Raw genomic sequence first — 20,082 nt, 5'->3', positions numbered from 1 at the left:
AACAAAGAGCGAATCTGAGTAGAAAAGGTAATCCTATTTATGATTTTAGCTCAGAGAATACAACATTTATTAACATATGACCACAATTCATAAACCAGGTTTCCTATTTAACAGGTTTAACTGTAGCATGTTGTTAAATATTCAAATATGACTCACTTGTAATGGAGGCTTGAGGTGTGGAACAAATAAAACTAGTGGAGGACTGTGCAGCAGTGCTAACTGCATTACAGACATTCCCACAGATAGTGACAGATGTTGCATTACGATCAAAGCCTTTTCCAGAGATGGTGACTGTCTGCCCTCCAGCAATACCACCTGTTGAAATAAACAAATACATGAACGAAAACTACACAAAAACAGGTGAAAGATATTTTCATGTGGTACTTTGAAATTGCAAGTTATAGGTAAGATTGACAAAGCTGTCATTCATAAAAAGACACACATGATATAAATTTATGTTATTTTATATCTGTATAAATGAGTAATTAATTAGAAAAAATGGTGGATTTATTCAAAGCAGCATCTTTCAGTCAAGATATGTGGACTTTTTTATTTCTTGGAAAAGTTTATTTAGACAAAAATACAGTGTAATACACTGTTTCACCTGTGAATCATGCTACAATACATACAGTATAACTTTATAATAAACATAAATGTAGAAAGACTATTTTGTTGATGCAGTGTCTTTGATATTAAAAGGTTACAAAATCCATTGTCTCATTATAAGCTACACCTGGAAAAAAGACCATGATTAAAACTACCCAGCACACTATACAGAGCTATACACAAAATGACTGTCCAACTGTTCTTCACAATAAATTGCAATTTTTCTCCTAAACAGCATTACCCAGGGCTTGTGACAGTTATTTTTACCATCTCTCCACTTATACATAAATCTGTGAGAGCCCTTACCCTTCCCCAAGAATCCACATAATCAAACATATAAAACCATACTGCAAATCTACTAACGATTCCCAATTATAATCCCAAAGTTCTTTCTCTTTACCAGCATAGGAGGATCTTCGTCACATTACAAATGTTAAGGCATGCACATCTGAATGGGTTGGATTACATAATGTCCACTCTATCGACTATAGTTTGTGCAGAATTATAAAATAACCATTACAAAGGGTAACAATCATACCTATGCTGGGGCTGATACTAGTGATAGACAGCTGGTAGCTAAACTCCACATTTGTGTTGGATGACCCTTTTCCTGCCACTGTCACCACCACTGGGTATCGGCCTGATCCATGGACACCTAATGTGCAGATGATGGATGTAGGGGTGGAGGATGATACACTGCAGGCAGAGCCATTGATATCAACCATTACATCTGAAATGTTTCAAGAAGAATATATAAACCAGCCAAATAAGGCTCTTTGTCAATCTTGAATTTCCAAATTATAAAATGTGTAAATCCCATGGAGAACACTTATGAAATCACTAACAGATGCAAAATAACATTACTGTATATAAAAGACTGTGTAGCTGCTATAAATAACTTTACTGTATATAAAAGACTGTGTAGCTGCTATAAATAACCGTATCATCATATGGAAACAAATTTCCTTTCCCTTTTTAACATGGTTAAGACAGTGGTAATTAACATATGCGATGGAAAGTTTAAAATGAAATGGACCTGTGATGAATTCAAGCTTTGCATATCTTATCCATTCAAATGTAACATTTTCTTAACATGAACAAAATAACATCTATTAGCATGATTTAGTTCCAAATTATGACATCTGAGACTAATGAAGCATCCATACCATAGTTTAATCTGATTCAATGCATAGAAAGACGAACTTACCTGAGGCAGCAAAATTAGATCCTGTGATGGTAAGCGTATCTCCACTCACTCCTTCAATTGGGTTGATCGATGTAATGGTGGGCGAAGCATTAACTGTATATACAAAACTCTGAGAGGGATAGGACTGCCCTTTTGATGTCACTATTACTGTCACAGTGGCAGCAGCATGGGCAGCTGTTACACAGATGATCTGAGTTAGTGTAACAGACTTAATTGTGCACAATGTACCATCCATCCGTACAACAGTGTCATTGACTACAAAGCCATTCCCACTGATGGTCAACACAGTGCCTCCATGGATACTGCCCTGGGAAGGAGATATGCTGGAGATTACAGCACTGCTTTGGACCTGTAGTGAACCAGATGCTTTCCCAAGATCAGTGACCCTTACAATTACACTATTTACTCCAACAGGTGCACTGGTAAATGAACAAGACAGACTAGTCTCGGCTACAGTAATCACATTACATGGTTCTCCACCAATAGTAACTACCACACCAGCAGTGTCAGTTCCAAACTTTGTACCAGTAATAAAAAGAGTTGTGGGTCCTGTCAATGTTGTTGGTGACACAGAAGATAAAGTTGGGGTTTGGTCAGTGGAATAAGTGTATTGGCATATATTTGCTGTTGTCTTACATACAGCAGTCAGATGTTGGGAGCTGATAGAAACCTGGACAACTAGACTCTGGAAACCTACAGACCCAGACTGTGTCTCACAAACTATTTTACTGTATGTCACATTATTAATTTCACATGCATATCCACCAATTGTTACTAAAACTGCATCCTCATCATTTCCAAATCCTGACCCTTGAATAGTCACTGATGTGCCACCTGCTGTAGAACCCCAGTTGGGGTTAATGACGGTGATGACAGGTAAAAGACCAAAAGTACGATCATATGCACTGCCAATGGTCACAAGTGCATACCCTCGGTTAGCTACACGCAGATTGACTTCTTGTTGTATTGCAACTGCTGGTTTACCAGATGCATCTATTTTGCAGCTGATAATGTTCCCTGCTGAAGCAGAAACTGCACAAACATCCAATCCAAACCTAACTTCATTTTGGCAGTTTGTTGAGGCAAATCCACTGCCTTGGATGATAATTGTGGTTTCTGTGGTGCCATTGTTATGGCTGAGAGATTCAATCATGGGAGTGCTGCATGTGTAGAAAGCAAACCAGAACTTGCTGGAGTCACTGCCAGTAGGACGAATATCGGTGCAGCCTGATACCTGTGTGTTATCTGGTGCACAGGAACTGGAATCCACTGGATTGTTCACTCCTACAAATAAATAGGACATCGTCAAGATTAGGAAGATTTAATTTATACCCTGATCTTATTATTGACAGGAACTAGAATCTGTTGAGTTGCTCAACCCTTTAAACAGGGTAACAACAAAATTAGCTGATGTAATATTTATCCATGTTATATTAATGATTGGACAAAGAATACAATTTTCTCATAACTTAAATAATTTTTTGTGTTATATACAGATTGATGGGCTCTGTCAATAAAGGTAAGAAAATGAAACTGAAAATTGTGGTATTACCTCTTTACCTTCTGCAAGCACTTGCTGCCCTGCCTACTAAACCTGATAAGCAGCCTGCCTTCTAGCAGCTGTTTGTAGGCTGAACCCCCGAGCATCATAATAGCTACCTGAGTAAGAGCTTCTTGAGTTAGTGCACATGCTGTCTACATTTTCTATATCAATCTTGTCCCATGCAAACTATTTAATTTAATGAAAAATAAAATTGTAAACACTTACCAATGTTTTGTGCCTCTCATTTTCATCGACAAGTACACATAATCCACAGGAATCAATGTTTATATTCACATTTATAATACAAAAATATACCTCAATATATCTGTGTTTATAATGTATATTATATTACTTTTCTTACCACTATTTTGCACATCAATGTGTCCACTATTTTATTACCGATTTGATACTGCCTGAAGCATGTAAAATCTCCCTTGCATTTTCTTCTAAAATAAATGTTGCCCTGAAACTGCTGTAAAGTTTTCCACATTTACCGGTCTCAAGTGTTCCGACCAGATTTGATTGTCTTGCGTTTCATCCTCAGATTCAGATAAATCCAAAATGTCAGGTGTTGAAACAGGACTTATACTAATGTCCAATCCTTCATCTTGAATCAGATTAAAATCAATAGCATCAATTTAAATTCATTCAAAATTTCCATTAGAATCGTCGTTGGAATACATGAATATTGACATTTTGTTTTACTGTCACCACTGACCTCGTTTTCAGTAAAATTTCCCACTTATATGCTGTAAAACTACTAATAGAATACGTTCATCATTTTATGTAAGGACTATTTTCATTGGCTAAATATTATAAAAGAGAATGAATGTTTGTAATTTCATCCAATACAAAGCTTTAATATGAAACGTGTATATAAGTATCTGGGGTTTCCCAACCCTTGGCCAGAAACTAATGTATGAGCCAGCCAGGACAGAGAGAGTATTATTAGCAGCTTGTATATGCATCTCTGGGGTTACAAGGCTATTTTCATCGTCGCATATGTGTCAGCAGAAGGTGAAGAGTTAAGGACACAAATATCAGAAATTTTGCACCAGTTTCTTGTATAAGATGTTCAGTTCATTGTATCATTCCTTAAATAAATGATATAATGAATAAATATGTTCAATTGTGTAAGTTAGTTTCAATTTTTCAACCACACTGTACTCTTCTATTTCATGAGAAGCGATATACATCTGACTGACAAATTCTTACAGCACCTGCTATTAATTTTGAATAATTTTATTTGTACTCCCCCCAATATTGTTTTCATCAGCATAATTAATACAGAACACTTCATCTTTAAAAGCATCTGATCCGTACATGAGGAAATCTTCACATTGTTATTTAACATATTTCTGAATTCATGGTTATGTGACATTTTCCAGGTTTAACTTACTTTGATATTTCTGATATGTAAATTTCCATTAGATAATATTTCATGAATTTGTCAGCAGTGACAAAAACAGTGAAAATAAAATCAAAAATTTGTTTTTCCCGTAATACGTATTTCAAATGTAACATGATTTGAAGAAACAATATCTCTGAATTTTAGCAAGAATGTTTGATTTCAGTTTAACAAAACAGTGTCATCTCTTCTTACCTGCACCTGTATTGTAATTTGCAGTTTTACCAGCAACCTTGACAGCAACCTCTCCCACATAAGAAGTCTTGTTGGTTACTACAACAACACCTCTATAGCTAATGGCCTGATTAAGGTCTACAAATCCACTCCAGTAATAGTATGTTCCAGGTAAAGTGAAACGGAACTGGTAACTACCTGAAAAAGAAATAAAATATGCAATTACGCTATCTTGCATATATCAAGCACATCTTTAAAAAAATGGCTTATGAATATACTTAGAACCTTGTAAAGAAAAGCTATCCAAAACAATTAATCTTTTATAATGAAGATGAAATAATGTGACAAATGTTTTAAGTGTTAAGTGAAACTAATATGTAAAGAATAGAACAATTATACATTCCGGGGACATTCCAAATTAATGATATTTTGTCTGAGCATCATTTATTCTATTAATGGCCTTTATTTTCTCATTTTTCAATGACAAAGTTCATATAATTGCTGGCTGCCAAAGACAGACAGTAATGGAGTGGGTAAATTTGTTTATATATATCACCAAATGACCATAATTCACGCCCAAAAATGGCAAAACATTCTCACTCTTAAATTCGTACCCATTTTAAAATTGTGATACCTGATTGGTCAACATTAAATTCCTGACCAATCAGAGGTCAGAGTTTTGTGCTGAATCTGGACTGAGTGTGAGTGTGTGTGTGATTTGGATTTTTAATGTAGCTTTAACAATTTTTAGTCATATCTACAATGTCTGCAGTGTGGCAGTTTATAGTGATGTCTAGCACTGGAGCATCATGACATGTAACATGATGTCCAACCCAGTCACATTATCCTTACACCAGGCCAACCAGTCCTAACACTAACCTCTTAATGCAGAGCGCCTAGCATGGCAGCTGTCAGTAACATTTGTATAAGTCTTTGACATGACTCGGCTGGGGTTTGAACCCATGACCTCCTGCATCAGATGCGGATGCTCTAACCACTAAGCCACCAGAGTGGTGGACTGAGTGTGAAAAGTTTCTGTATTCTTAAGGCTAAGCAGTTCATCTAGCATAAGAAGATATGAGAAAACATCTCTGCAATGGAGTATACATGGCAAACACATTTAAAAGAAAGGCTGTCAGAAATACAACTTGCTTATGTTTGGCTATGATCTGCATGTGAAATGAAATCACACTTAAAATTTCTGTATATTTCCTTCTTTTTTTCTGAAAAAAGGACATTAGACTCAAATACAGCAAAATCTGTTTTAACATACACTGAAGTTACAGAAATATTCTGTCCATAATCAAAAGGTGTCTGCTAATTTAAGGCTACATTGACAAGAGACCCCTTTTTTGTCATGCCCAACTTTTATTTACCTAGAACTTAAAACTTTTAACACTGAGGTAAGCCTAATGTTTGGACAGATAGATTCTAAAGTGATCACCCTATCTTGCTTCCAAAAGGATTAACTTTCCAATAAAAATGATACTATGAATATCTATTTATTATGAGCTGTAGTCCATCATAAATCAACTGTCTGTTAGGACAGTTTTCTCAATAATCTGAAATTTCTGTAAGGATAAAAATTTTCATTTAACTATTTAAAAAATCACTTTTCCCGCTGATCAGTTTTAAATCATCATTAACATCAAATTCAGAAAAATGTGTCAAATTATAAATCAATATATATCAGTATCAATAATTTGTTGCCAATTCAGTCAATTCAGCATATATGCTACATTTACTGCAACCTAATCAATGACGATATACATTTTTTAAAAGACTTTTTTCTTAAATGTTTGTCACCAATTTAGTTATCTCACAAAACTGCTAACATTTAGAGAGAACTTGTTCACCGTCATGTCAGTGAGGCCGCGTGACCAACTGTAGCTGCCATTTCTCATACTTGAAATTTATAAGTTTTTCGTCTGCGTCTACATCACTAAGTCATCTGATTTTGATAATTTATAAAAACTAATTGCTGCCTACATCAAGATCAGAGCCTTTACCTAGGTTATTGAATGTTTCATAGTTGTGATTCTAATCATGAAAACTTCGTAAGTACTGAATGAAATCCGCGACTGCCATTTTGGAGAGTGGAGATTATGACCCAGTTACTTTAAATAACTGACATTGACCAGTGCGTAAACAGTGACCACGTGATCTGACGTAATTGTCATTCGCAGAAATGAATGTAGTATCTAATAGGGGTTTTTCCCTGAAGGTGGCACTACGAAAACCGGCTTTAAATGGCTGATGTTTACAGCCAACGTCAAAAGGCGCTTCCATGCGACTTGAGTAGAGGCGTCAAAAGATGCTTCCATGCGAATGGTGTAGAGGCATCCAAAGACGCTTGCATGAGGTAAAGGTTAATGCTATTAATGCAAAAATGTAAACTTAATGACACAAACAAATCTTAACACATACCATCTTTACTCTGAATGGGGCTGCCAAACCCTTTTTCCATGTTGACAGCAGCACTAGCATCGACCGTTTGATGGACAGAGTGGGTGATGCCATTGACAAAAGTTGGGGTGCTCCATGTCCATCGCACAATGTCTCCAGTCTTGACCTCTACATAGTTTGGCTTAAAGGCATAGCCTTCACCAAAGTCTGCAAAAGATACAAAGAATGATATTGTTAACTGCTCGATGATTCTCTACTTAGTAAATGAACATTCTGGATTAATGATAAGATTAAATTGATTCAGTGAGTATTCTGGTTTTTTTTCTTGAGAAAAGGGGACATGTCACTCACCATTTGGGATCCTTTCATTTGTTTTGAAAAATTATTACTTTAGATTGCCAACAATAATCCTGATCTGTCATGGCATAATGTGCCTACATACCAGTCTATGATGTTTGTATTACTGATTACTTCTAATATACTGCACAAAATGATGTTGGTGAGTAGGTTTTAAAACATTCATTTTTTTGTCATAAGACAATGCACCAACAAAATATTACTGAAGTAAATTAAAATGTCACTAAGCTATGCTGGTTACAAAAAGTGTGAACAGATGGACAGAGGGACTGAAAGATGGGATAAGTGTTATAGGACTTCTACAACTTAAAACTGAGTTCAAGAGTTAAATCATAGAGTAAAATATTGAACAGAAATCTTTTAAATTTATTGACTCCCTCTGACTAGGACGTTGTACTTACCTGGATCAGTTCCCTGGTTGGTGATTTGAAAAACCGTTGCAGTGTCCTCAATCTGGCAGATCACTTCAGTTGGGTAAATTACTTCTACATCACACACATAGCCACCAACTGTTATTTCCACATCTGAAGAATCTGTGCCAAACCCACTTCCTGTTACAGTGATTTTGGTCCCTCCCTGTACTGAACCCATGATGGGATAGACATTTGTCACTTCCAGTTTCACATCTACTGTTGGTACAGCACCACTAATAAAGAGCAAATATCAATGTTTTGGTATGAGATGACAAGTTATTTATGTGAACTGTGTGGGAAGTTTGGTTATGCTTGCTAAATAAAATTTTATATCAAACGTGAAATAAATCAATCTATTGGGATTCTTTTTAACATTTAAGTTTAGATTTTAAACATTTGGATTTAGTAATCTTGAAATGAGTGCATTTAAGATGACATCATTTGAATTACTGTTTAATCAAATACAGATGTATAATAAGTCTCAGTATAATAATAATAATAATAATAATAATAATAATAATAATAATAATAATAATATTTATAATAAAAATAATAATAATAATAATAATAATAATAGTATTTATAATAATAATAATAATAATATTTATAATAATAATAATAATAATAATAATAATAATAATAATAATATTTATAATAACCTTTTGCAAAGAATAAGCCCATTTGTTCAACAAACTAATCTTCCCTGAGTCTTTGTAAATTTCATGTATGTAATGTACAATTTTGTACAAGCTCGAATGTTGTTAGACAATAAAGCTATTAAGCTAGATAACTGACCTATTAAAACATGTACAATGCACTACAGGAGAATACATTATATAGTATTCATACAAAGAATATTTCACTGTTTACATTTCCTAGACATGCCATGTCCCCATTCCAATTTAAATATTCCAGGTTGCAAAGTGTTGAATTTTGAATTGTATTGAACCTAAAAGTTTAATGCATTAAAATATTATCACATTTAAGCAAGAGAAGACTTTGTGATGGGTTAATTCAGCCTTTCTTCTTTTCTCCCCCCATGTCAGTGTTAAAACTTGAAAGGCTAGCACGTATGACTCAGTGAGATTTGACCAAGGCATTGCTATACTGTCCAAAGAAAGTAAACATTTGAGCTACCAACCATAACTGCTTATCATTTTCAATGGGAAATTGATATGCACCTTATTTCAATGATTCAAGTCTGTCTAAAATCTGATGAAAGAAATGATTATCTTGGGAAAATTTAGGAACTGCTGCTTATGATTGGGCAGAGTAAATTAAGGCGTACACTTTGAAAGTAATGTAAATTTAAAGTGATGACCTTGGTTGAAATTCTTTAGCCCAAAATGAAAAGCTTGGCTCCAAGGAAGCCTAAAAAGAATAGTGCTTTCCTTGTTAAACAATAAAAGGGGACCAGGTGGCTGTCTTGTAACATAAGACAGGGTTTGGTGCAAGGATGCACAACTTCTGAAAGAAAACAGAATTGATGTATGCAAGTTTAATTTTCACATGATTTTCTATTTTTACATGTTTGTTTTGTGTAAATGTATTTGACATGACTAGGATCCATATTATGTATCATTTATTCAATTTCATGGAAAACTGTTAATGCTAGAGTTGTTATGCCACTTATCTCTTTAACTTTACAGTTACTAGTCTATCAATAGAATTGTCAATTGCATGCTATCCAAATTTTATATGTGCAGGATTTCATAGGGTTATATGAAATAATTTTCTTGTCTGTTAGGATAATATTGATTATTATGAGTTCACGATAATCACACATTTATATCGGATTTTTGTAATGTTTAAATAATCTTGTAAGTTAGAGATTGCTGTGAGCTAGAATTTTGTGAATTTTATGCAATAGTAATTGAGCATGTGTTGTGTAGTAAGAGATATGGTAATGTTAGATATACCGCTAACATGTTTATTTATGGTCAGTTGCTTTGAAGCAAGAGTGATGATCTATCGGATTAAGTCAATATTTATGCAGTATGGATAGCTAGTATGCTTCTGAGTAACGTAAGTGAGGGAATTTATGTATGTGTAGAAAGTGGTACATATCGAGATTTAGGGGCAATTTTTTCCTTTAAGGAAAAGTTTTCTGGGGAGAGATAGAACAGTCCAAAGACAGAAGCCCCCCTCAAAAAAAAGAAGTGACAAGTTCAGAATAAAGGACTAGGAAGTCCAGAAAGGGACAAAACCTTCACAATAGGACGACTCAAGGAAATAGGAAGACACTGATACATAGTCAAAAGAGGAAGGTGATGCAATCAGTCATGGACATTGTGCTCTTTTCACCACTTGTTATTATGATGAAATAAATCCAAAATAGACAACTCTATTAAATTATGTTGACATAACTTAAGTTGAATTGGAATTGTTGTTATCAATTTGTTTTGATTAAATTTGTTATTTTTCTTGTCTAAGGGGGCTCATATTGCATTATTTCTTCACAAAAATCTTGCTAAGTTCTCTGTTGATATTCTATCATTCCATTCCTACCGGGCAATAAAATCGAGGGAAGTCATTCCCTAGATAACACCGGCCAAATCCAATTAACTACCCCTCTTACTAAGACATTACACAGGTCTTCCAATTAATAACTGTAAGTCCAGCATTGACAATAAAATGGTCCCAGTCTGATTCTTTATATGGAACATCTTCCTTTGGGTTTTTTACTTAGACCAAGACTATGTGACATCAAAGCAGGAGAAGGGAATTTATACAATAGTAGCAGGTGAGTATTATATAATTAAAATTAGCTTAGCCCTACCCAACAAAAGCACAACCCAGAAAGCCTCTAGAGACTGGAAAACTTCTATGTTACCTCGGCCTGAGAAGGCTTTGGGTTAAAGTCTGAGAAGGGGAATGTTCATTGCATCAAATGTCCAGACTCCCTAATGCTATAACTGACCCAACAGGTGGGAGGAAGGACCTGCTACAGCCAACTCTTCTGGGAACTCATCATTGTCCACCAGATAAAATTGGTTCCCTAATCTGAAAGGAATTAAAACTAAACATAGGGAAGGGGGATGGTGATCCATTCTCGTTCTCCAGGTAGGCAAGCAATACCCAATTCCCTCTGGGACTGGATAGAAACAGAGAGATTGTGGTACTGACCCAACCCTTGCTCCCAGACTGATCCCTTTGTGCTGAGAGTTTGGCTGCTCAGTGGGCAAGGTCAGGTGACCAGTAATTGATGACTAGTACTTGATCACTAGTCATAGACCAGTCCAACAACAAAGATCTGACAGACTAGCACAGCTCTGATCATCAGCTCAAGATCGCTACTCTTCCCTGTCATCTGGATGCATGTTGCTTATCACTACTCTTCCCTGTCATCTGGATGCATGTTGCTTATCACTACTCTTCCCTGTCATCTGGATGCATGTTGCTTATCACTACTCTTCTCTATCATTTGGAAGAGGCAAATTGCTTATCACTACTCTCTGGAAGATGTAAGTTACTTATCATTAATCTTCCCAGTCATCTGGAAGGTGCAAGTTGCTTATTACTACTCTTCCCTGTCATCTGGAAGATGTAAGTTGCTTATCAATACTCTTCCCTGTCATCTGGAAGATATAAGTTGCTTATCACTACTCTTTCCTGTCATCTGGAAGGTGCAAGTTACTTATCACTACTCTTTCCTGTCATCTGGAAGGTGCAAGTTGCTTACCACTACTCTCTCATTCCTGTCATCTGGAAGATCTAAGTTGCTTATCACTACTCCTCCCTGTCATCTGGAAGATGCAAGTTGCTTACCACTACTCTTCTCTGTCACCTGGAAGATCCAAGTTGCTTATCAATACTCTTCTCTGTCATATGGAAGGTGCAAGTTGCTTATCACTACTCTTCTCTGTCATCTGGAAGATGTAAGTTGCTTACCACTACTCTTCCCTGTCATCTGAAAGGTGCAAGTTGCTTATCACTACTCTTCACTGTCATCTGGAAGATGCAAGTTGCTTACCACTACTCTTCCCTGTCATCTGGAAGATGCAAGTTGCTTATCACTACTCTTCATTGTCATCTGGAATATGCAAGTCGCTTATCACTATTCTTCCCTGTCATCATCTGGAAGGTGCAAGTTGCTTATAACTACTCCTTCCTGTCATCTGGAAGGTGCAAGTTGCTTACCACTACTCTTCCTTGTCATCTGGAAGGTGCAAGATGCTTATATCAAACTCTAGCACTAAATCTCTAACTCAACCTTTAGAGGTTGCTGCTCCTTCCTGCCCAGAAGACACAACTCACTCTCAGGCAAATTTCGTCCACTGGAATAGACCAAGGATCTAACCTTCGGTAGCACTTATAGCATCAGTCCAGGTGCCAGGCATCTTTGGCCTTTTGGGTAACCTCTAAGCTAAGGAAATTGCTCCTAATCTCTTTCTCACAAGGACAGCTGACTTTGCTAATCTGGTAGGGATCCTGAACCTTCCTGGGAATAGACAGGGGTCATCATGTAATAACAAGGAGGAAATGGTATTTTTTCCCTCTCTCTATTTGTGTGGCAACTTTTGCCAAATCATATACAATTATTAGTCCTTGCATGCACAACCAGTTTACAATATAGCTTACATCATACTAATCTCTGACTGTAAAAACAATTACATTAAACCTGACAATCAGGAACCAAAATAGGGTAGTTAATACTTACCTGCACAACAGTTAATTAAAAGGGGTTAACACTGAACAGGAGTACCACCTGCTAAGCAGGACACAAAATCCCTTCAAAATTACCAACAGAAACACAAAACAACACTAAAATAAGGCAAGGACTAGTGAGAAAAATATTTAATTTGTACAAAAAGTTATAAGATTCACCTAAAGTTGTTAGAAACAATGAATGTAAATATCAATCAGCAATATTAGCATGTGTTTAAACCTCACAAAGTCCATGGAAGAAGAGGAACGTATTGTATCGTGACTTGGGAATCACATTGAGACCATGTTCTTTTCAATCCTGGGCATCTAATTATAAATGGGGGGAGAGAATATTTAGCCTGGACTGGGGACCTGGTATTCCAGAAAAGGTAAGCAATGCAACAGGGGCAGAAGTTGTATTACTTCTATTAAACTGTATATTAAAGACATTAATGGGGTTTTGTTTTAAAATTAGTACTGAATTATAAATATCAAACAAATGATTGTTCTGTTAAATTGATTCTTAAAAATCTCGGATGAATCATATGACCATATATAAAGAGTGTAAGGGAATCCATAGTTTAGCTACAGAAAAAGAACTCTTATTACATTAAGACTTGGGTTTAGATAAATATTATGTGTTGTTTAAGATTAATATCTTCATTCATATATGTGTTCATTTCCCAAATATTTAAAATTATTTGCAGGACAACCATGTAATAGTCTAGTAGTCCCTACAACACCCAATTATAGCCAAGTTCTTGTATGTAATGGAATACATGTGATTCAAGTCACAGTACATAGGACAAATTGAATATATCTTTTGAAATCTCAACAAAATAAACTTGATATTAAAAATACTATCTAACATACTTGCTATTTGCGGCAAATCCATTTCCTCCAACACTGAGTTTGATGTATTGGGAGCCAGGACTGAGTCCTGAGAAAGAAGCCGTCACATGTGTGTTATTGTAGGCTGTAATGGAGGCCACCACATCTCCTATCAAAAGGGTGGCTGCACTGGATGAAGGCCCGAACTCCAACCCTGAAATCTGAATGGTGCCATCTGAAAATGTCAACAACATGCATATCATTAAAGCATTAAATCTTAAGTTTGTGGATGAGATCTGTATGAACACAAGAAATGTACGTTTGAAATCTGCCCAACATCCACTTCACAACAATATCATCATCTAGCAGAATCTTTATAGCTTGAACACCCAAGGGACCAAAAGTACACTAAGATGAGCTTATGCTGGCATTTTTAATATTTTTATCGAAAACACAATTATAACTTCCAAATATCTTGAACAAACCTTTAACAGATACTGTTGTACTTTTCAAATATATTGGCCAATCAGACATTAAAATAATTTCATACTGTGAAATAATATAACAATTTTTAACAAATTCCAGCACAAAAATGGCAGCCATTGCGGACAGCAACTTCTTATTGCATGGGTTTATCTCTGTAAATGGCAAGACCAAGATCATATAATAGCATGTGCATTTCCATCAGAACACCCCTTTGCTCACCAGCTTATCCAAAATGGATGTGATCAGTCGTCAATGCTTTTTCTTACAGAATATTCTAAATGTGGTATAGTCCTACCAACACATGATTTTTCCAAGTTTTTACTTTTTAGATTAAGTGACTCATCTTATTCCGGTATGATTATTACTCAAAATTACTTAATCAACAGAGCTAAAGCAAACATGTATTAATTACCATCAACCTGAATAATTCTGTTTGAGGGATTCAAAATTTAAGTCCACGAGGATTACAATAATTGTTGTAAACATTCTAACAACAAGTAATGCTTTTTTGTTCAGAAGCCTACTTTGTCGGAGCCAACAGACTGTAGTTGCTCTACTGTCTGGCAGATTTAAATCAATCATTCTGCAATATGGTAAGAAAATAAATTACTTCAAACCAAGCTCAGACTGAGGGCTGTTCCATTAAATAATACATGGGACCCAGGGAAGGCACTTTTAAAGTGGGGTATTCACCCATAGATGCAATTGAAAATTTGTTATCATTTTAATATGAACTCTGTGAAATCAAAATACTCTGGCATATATTTGTATTAAAAAAACTGCCTTCAATGGGTACCATGTTTGTTTAAATGGAACAGCCCTAAATAGATAACTAAAATCAACCAAATGGTCATAGAACTAACTGAAATTAAAAACGAAAACCTGTAGAAAAATTAGTGCTGATTAGAAGAATAGCACTGTATAAAACTGGAGATTTTTTTATTTCGGAAAAAAGAACAATTTAGATAAAAAGCAGCAAAACATGAATTCATAATGAAGAGATGAAGAGAGGGAGAGTGATACAGACGTATTCAATGAACACAGAGGCCCCACCACTGAGCCTGAAAACCTAAACACAAAAGCATAACCAGAAGCACAGACATGCAGACAGACACTCAGACAAAGACAGCATTTTATGCCCTATCAATGTCATGATGGAGCATAATAAAAATGTCAGCTAGAGAAAACAAGTCATACAGACTGGTACATTACAAGAGACAGAGATTTAGAGACCTACATACAGACAGATGTATAGCAGAGACAGAAAACCAGTCAAAGCAACTTATACATTACAAGAGACAGAGATTTACAGACATACAGCTAGGCGGCATATAAGGATAAACAATTTGCTTTACTCTGAACTCCCAGAACTGATGGCGTGATATTGGTGATGGTTGCTGTCAGTGCAGAATCATACGTAAAGGAGCTGGGGGAGGTCAGGATACTTCCATCTTGGTGCACAGTCACTGACACTGTCTTGGTTGTTGCCTGGGGATATAAGAGATGACCTATTGCAAATTTAAGATCATAATATGATCCTGAATGCAAAGACATTTTGAAAAATAGATGAGTTTTCACTTTATTGGATCTGTCTGACCATAAGCTTAATCATGTCAAACTGATTCTTTATTTAATGACTGGTGAAAAAAAAGAGTGCATAAGTTTCCATCTTTAGAGAGGGACTTTTATGCAGTTTTTAAATACGTAAGATACAAAAAGGAAGTTTTCAATACAAATACAAGTTCAATTTAGATGCACAAATTGCAAAAGATAACTGAATGTTATGATCTGTTTGTCTGATTTCATTGTTATTAATCACATATTTCATATCAAACTGCCATGTAACTCGGTAAAGGCACTAATTATAACAAATAATTGAGTAATAATATATTTATTTTAATTTTAGCAAAACTCCAAAATACACCACTCCCTCGACAACTCATGCCCTGATAACTCGCGAACCTGCTTATAATGTGGGGTCAGGTGTGGATCCCATTTTAAAACCAGAAAATGTATCCCTATTTGCTGAACTTGAAGAAAATGGTGTTAAAAATTTATAACAGAAACTTTGATATATTACTCATTTTATCATCAAAAATGGAAGATAGGACCTGGCAATTTTAATCAGCATTATGAAATATCAAATTTAAAAATAGGTTATACAATTTTTTTACATTTTCTTTTCAAACAGCATTCTTAGTACACCGCAATTAACGATATGTAAGGAAATTTTGATCAATGAAAATGTCACTAATGATGAGTGGAGGCGGTACTTTCATAAATAAATACAAATTAAATTAAAAAAATTATCGATTGAAATTTGTGTTCTAGTTCTATCATTTAGTTCCTTTTAAGTGTAATCATCATAAATGCAATGTGTCCTCTTGTAATTAAGCATAAAATGCATCAAATCTAAGGTAACAGCTTTGTCTGCGAGTGTTTCTCTGAGAAACTAATTAAGTGCTGACCGTGTTTTGATAACTGACTTGCGGAAGTATTTGTTGTATTGTTGCACTGAATTAAAAGCTGGCCTCCTTTGTATTATCACATTAACTATGTCTTCTGAATCAAATAAAGGAGATGGAATAAAAGAAAAGTTAAAAGGCACGAAAACCCTACAAACTTAAAATCTAGTGGCCCCAGTCACATGTCAGGTGAACTCACTTCATTTGATTAATCAAACATTTATAAATGTTATTGTGTATGTAACACAAACTACCCTGAATTAACAGACTCCTTCATAACTGTGATCAAAGATAACAAGGCAGCCAAGTGAAATGAATATTTCATAAAATAAAGACCTTGATTTCACAGATACGGACCATTGTGGGCAAGCAAGTTTCAAAGAATTCTTGAACTGGCACTCAGAGATATCCTCAAGGATGATAATAAGTTTCATTATTACTTCCAATGAAATCACGACATCGATAATGTACTTATTGAACAATTCAAAAATTGAGTTTTGACGTTAACGATTGTCTCACAAAATAAATATCACGTGTTTTTGTATAAAAGGAATCTTGTTTGGTGGTGTATCAAGAGTAAGTCTAGTTCCCTGCTATGTGGACTCCTGATCTGGCAGGACACTGTTAAACACCACTATGGGAACCAGACTCATAAAGAAAACAAAAAGCATGTGATGGTTGTTGAAACCAGTTGGAACGAGCTTTCATATGTTAGACATTTTGAAAATAAATGTTATTTAAACAGAATAACAAACAACTTCATTACAAAAAGTGCATTATTAAAAATTATTATTGACGCAATTGTAAAGTGAGGATTCTGTCATTAAACAGCTCAGTTCCCTAATGCTGCTCTTACTGCCCCCCCCCCCATTTCTCCATCTCAAAGCAATTTTTTTATCAATTTTTGGAGGTCCCTCAGTAACTCACGTCTCGCTTATAGTGAGGTTTACATTTGTAGACCCTGTTGCGCGTGAGTTATCAAGGAGGAGTTGTAGGTACCATTCCAGCTGAACTTGCAAAAATTCCTCTAATATAGGAATTCCCAAATTAGACAATTTTCTAGCTAATTTAAAAAGATCGTGCAGAAGATGTACCAATTGATCTACTTCCAAATCTATTTAAGAGGTCCATTTAAACAGGCTTTTTCCTATTGATTCTTTTCATGATGCATGGATGATTTTCATATCAAAATGTTGCACTACTAAGGAAGCAATTAAGTTGATAACAATTGGGTGCACCTCACATTTCACAAAATCTCAAGTTTGCAAGCCACTGGTCAGTTTCTCACCAACATAAATCATATATAAAAAATGCAACCAGTTACATGCCAGCTCCATATAAATGAAACCTGATCAATGATAACATTTCATTTTTAAATTTCTAAAACATGAGATACACAGCAAGTTCTTGTTCATTTTATGTTATCTTACATTTTAAAAAATATTAAAATGTGAAAACTAAAGTGATTTGTTTGCACCTATTTTTGGTATGTGGAATACTAGCATGAACTCAGCTCCTTTGTCTTGACTATAATTGAGACTGACCAAAAATCTGACAACACATGCTTTAATCCTGGCACTTGGCACATATATAGTTAAAACTATAGCAACTATCCATGATACTTCAGTGAAGAATAAATGGATCTTAATTTTTTCACAGTTCTAAGAAAGGAAAGATAATAATTTAGCTAAATTATTAAACAACTAGTGAAACTGGTATTATCCTGATGGCGAAGTGACAGGAAACTTGAATGACATTGTTTTGAATACACTGAGCACGAGGAGTAAGCTGATGGAGAAACAAAACATTAACTTGCTTTTCATGCAACTAAGAATGAACTGATGAAGTAATATGTTCATCTATAGTCATGCATCATCATCATTTTCAGCATCTCAAAAATGACACTTGCACTTGTCAACCTCTGAAAGATGAAACTTGTAATGTGCATGTTCGAAAAATTTAAACCTCGCAAAATTCATTTAATATGGGTACTCAAAAATTTGAAACAGACTGAAAAGGTAAATAAAATCAAAATAAATTGGGTACTTACAGAGGCAGGAGTAAAACAGAAAATCTGGGCTGGATTAATGGAAGTGGTGATGCACGTGTCAGTTCCTACTGTAACAGCAGCATTTTCAGCAAATCCGTAGCCAGTCAGTGTTAAGGCAGTACCACCTTTGCAAAGGACAGAGGTAAAAATTAGATCAAAATACAAAAAGTAATTCAAAAATACTTAAATCAGTGAAAAAGAAGCAATAAATATTGACAGCTTTCTGTGGGAATTAAGATAGGACACTAGTGACTTGAAAACTACAAATTTCACCATTACATAAATGATCAAGAGGCAAGCTTACTCCAGCACATATGCAAATTTCTGGAAGGGTGATTTTTGCATAATTATTTGTCCATTGCATGCATGGTTTCTAAACATATACCCAGAAGCAGTCTAGTTTGACTTCCAAGGTTATTCACAATATTTATTATGAAGCAAATACATACAAGGTACCTGACAAGAACCCGAGTCTCTAGTATAAAGACTATATGGAAATGTTCCAATGAAACTGCCAGTCCTAAGTCGGAATGCACTATATAGTTTTTTTTTACTGTTTTGGCAAAATCCCATAGACAATACAGCAGATTAAGCACATGGTAACTGTTAAATACATGTCTCATGGTAACTGTTAAATAAATGTCTCATGTGACTCAGCATTGCAAGAGCTCGACAAATCACTTGTGCTGATTTCTAACTCATAAATAGGACAACGTTCCATTGTAGTAATTTAGGACAAAAAAAAAAGAAGATTATTTATCTACTCATAATGAGAAAATATTCACGGTTCAACTTTTAATCACTATATTGTGTCATTGTTTGCAATACATACTAATGGAAGTTTGCAGTAAAGCAGTGTTATTCCCATATTATTCTAAGTTTTCCCAAGACCCCACCCTCGATATATACATAAGTAAATGTAGAAGTGTCCCCAGCCCCTATGCTGTTCCTTCCGAGGATAGATCAGAACTGATTCTGCAATTATTGTGCTCATCTGGAAACAATCTATAATTGTACCTAAAAGTATGAAGTTACAAGCTTGAAGGAAACAGAAGTTGCAAAACATTAATGTTGCACAGATGTTTGCAAGTCTAGACAAACAGGATCACAAAATTCAAACTTTCCCTTTAAATATTATGCAGAGACCTCCAAAGTTAGCAAATTTACCTCCCAAGCTTCCAGATGTAGGATTCATGCTATCAATTCCAGCTGTGTAATTAAACACAACATCACCTCCTGAAGGATGACTGGCCCTGCCTTTACCACTCACTGTTACCTCCACCTTGTAGCTTCCAATAGGGCCATTACTGACATTGCAGCTGATAGCTGTGCTTGTAGCCATGGTGACGGTACACTCCTTGCCACCAATCTCCACCTGATTATTGGAGGTTGCGGTGCCATCAAATCCTGTTCCTGTGATGGTTACTACAGTCCCTTTTGCAAGAGTACCTTTGTAATAAATCAAAATATAAAATCCAATATGTCCAAA

The 20,082-nt window shown here is 35.3% G+C and overlaps 1 protein-coding gene across 3 annotated transcripts in view; it reads right to left on the bottom strand.

Annotated features, from left to right (window-relative positions):
• LOC149793386 (fibrocystin-L-like) overlaps positions 1-20,082 on the bottom strand; it is a 165,494-nt gene that overhangs the window by 70,756 nt on the left and 74,656 nt on the right. For all 3 annotated transcript variants that reach the window (XM_089967366.1, XM_089967365.1, XM_089967367.1), the window contains exons 27-36: positions 19,761-20,042; positions 18,594-18,718; positions 15,434-15,566; positions 13,635-13,827; positions 8,103-8,347; positions 7,366-7,551; positions 4,960-5,136; positions 1,814-3,097; positions 1,145-1,336; positions 157-315 (exon numbers count right to left, since the gene is read on the bottom strand). In XM_089967366.1, the coding sequence (XP_089823492.1) occupies positions 157-315; positions 1,145-1,336; positions 1,814-3,097; positions 4,960-5,136; positions 7,366-7,551; positions 8,103-8,347; positions 13,635-13,827; positions 15,434-15,566; positions 18,594-18,718; positions 19,761-20,042 (2,976 nt within the window). The remainder of the gene's footprint in view (positions 1-156; positions 316-1,144; positions 1,337-1,813; positions 3,098-4,959; positions 5,137-7,365; positions 7,552-8,102; positions 8,348-13,634; positions 13,828-15,433; positions 15,567-18,593; positions 18,719-19,760; positions 20,043-20,082) is intronic.

Source organism: Sinohyriopsis cumingii, chromosome 8, assembly GCF_028554795.1.
Source record: "Sinohyriopsis cumingii isolate HCF-2022 chromosome 8, ASM2855479v2, whole genome shotgun sequence".
Taxonomy (NCBI): domain Eukaryota; kingdom Metazoa; phylum Mollusca; class Bivalvia; order Unionida; family Unionidae; genus Sinohyriopsis; species Sinohyriopsis cumingii.
This window is presented reverse-complemented; position numbering and strand designations above follow the sequence as displayed.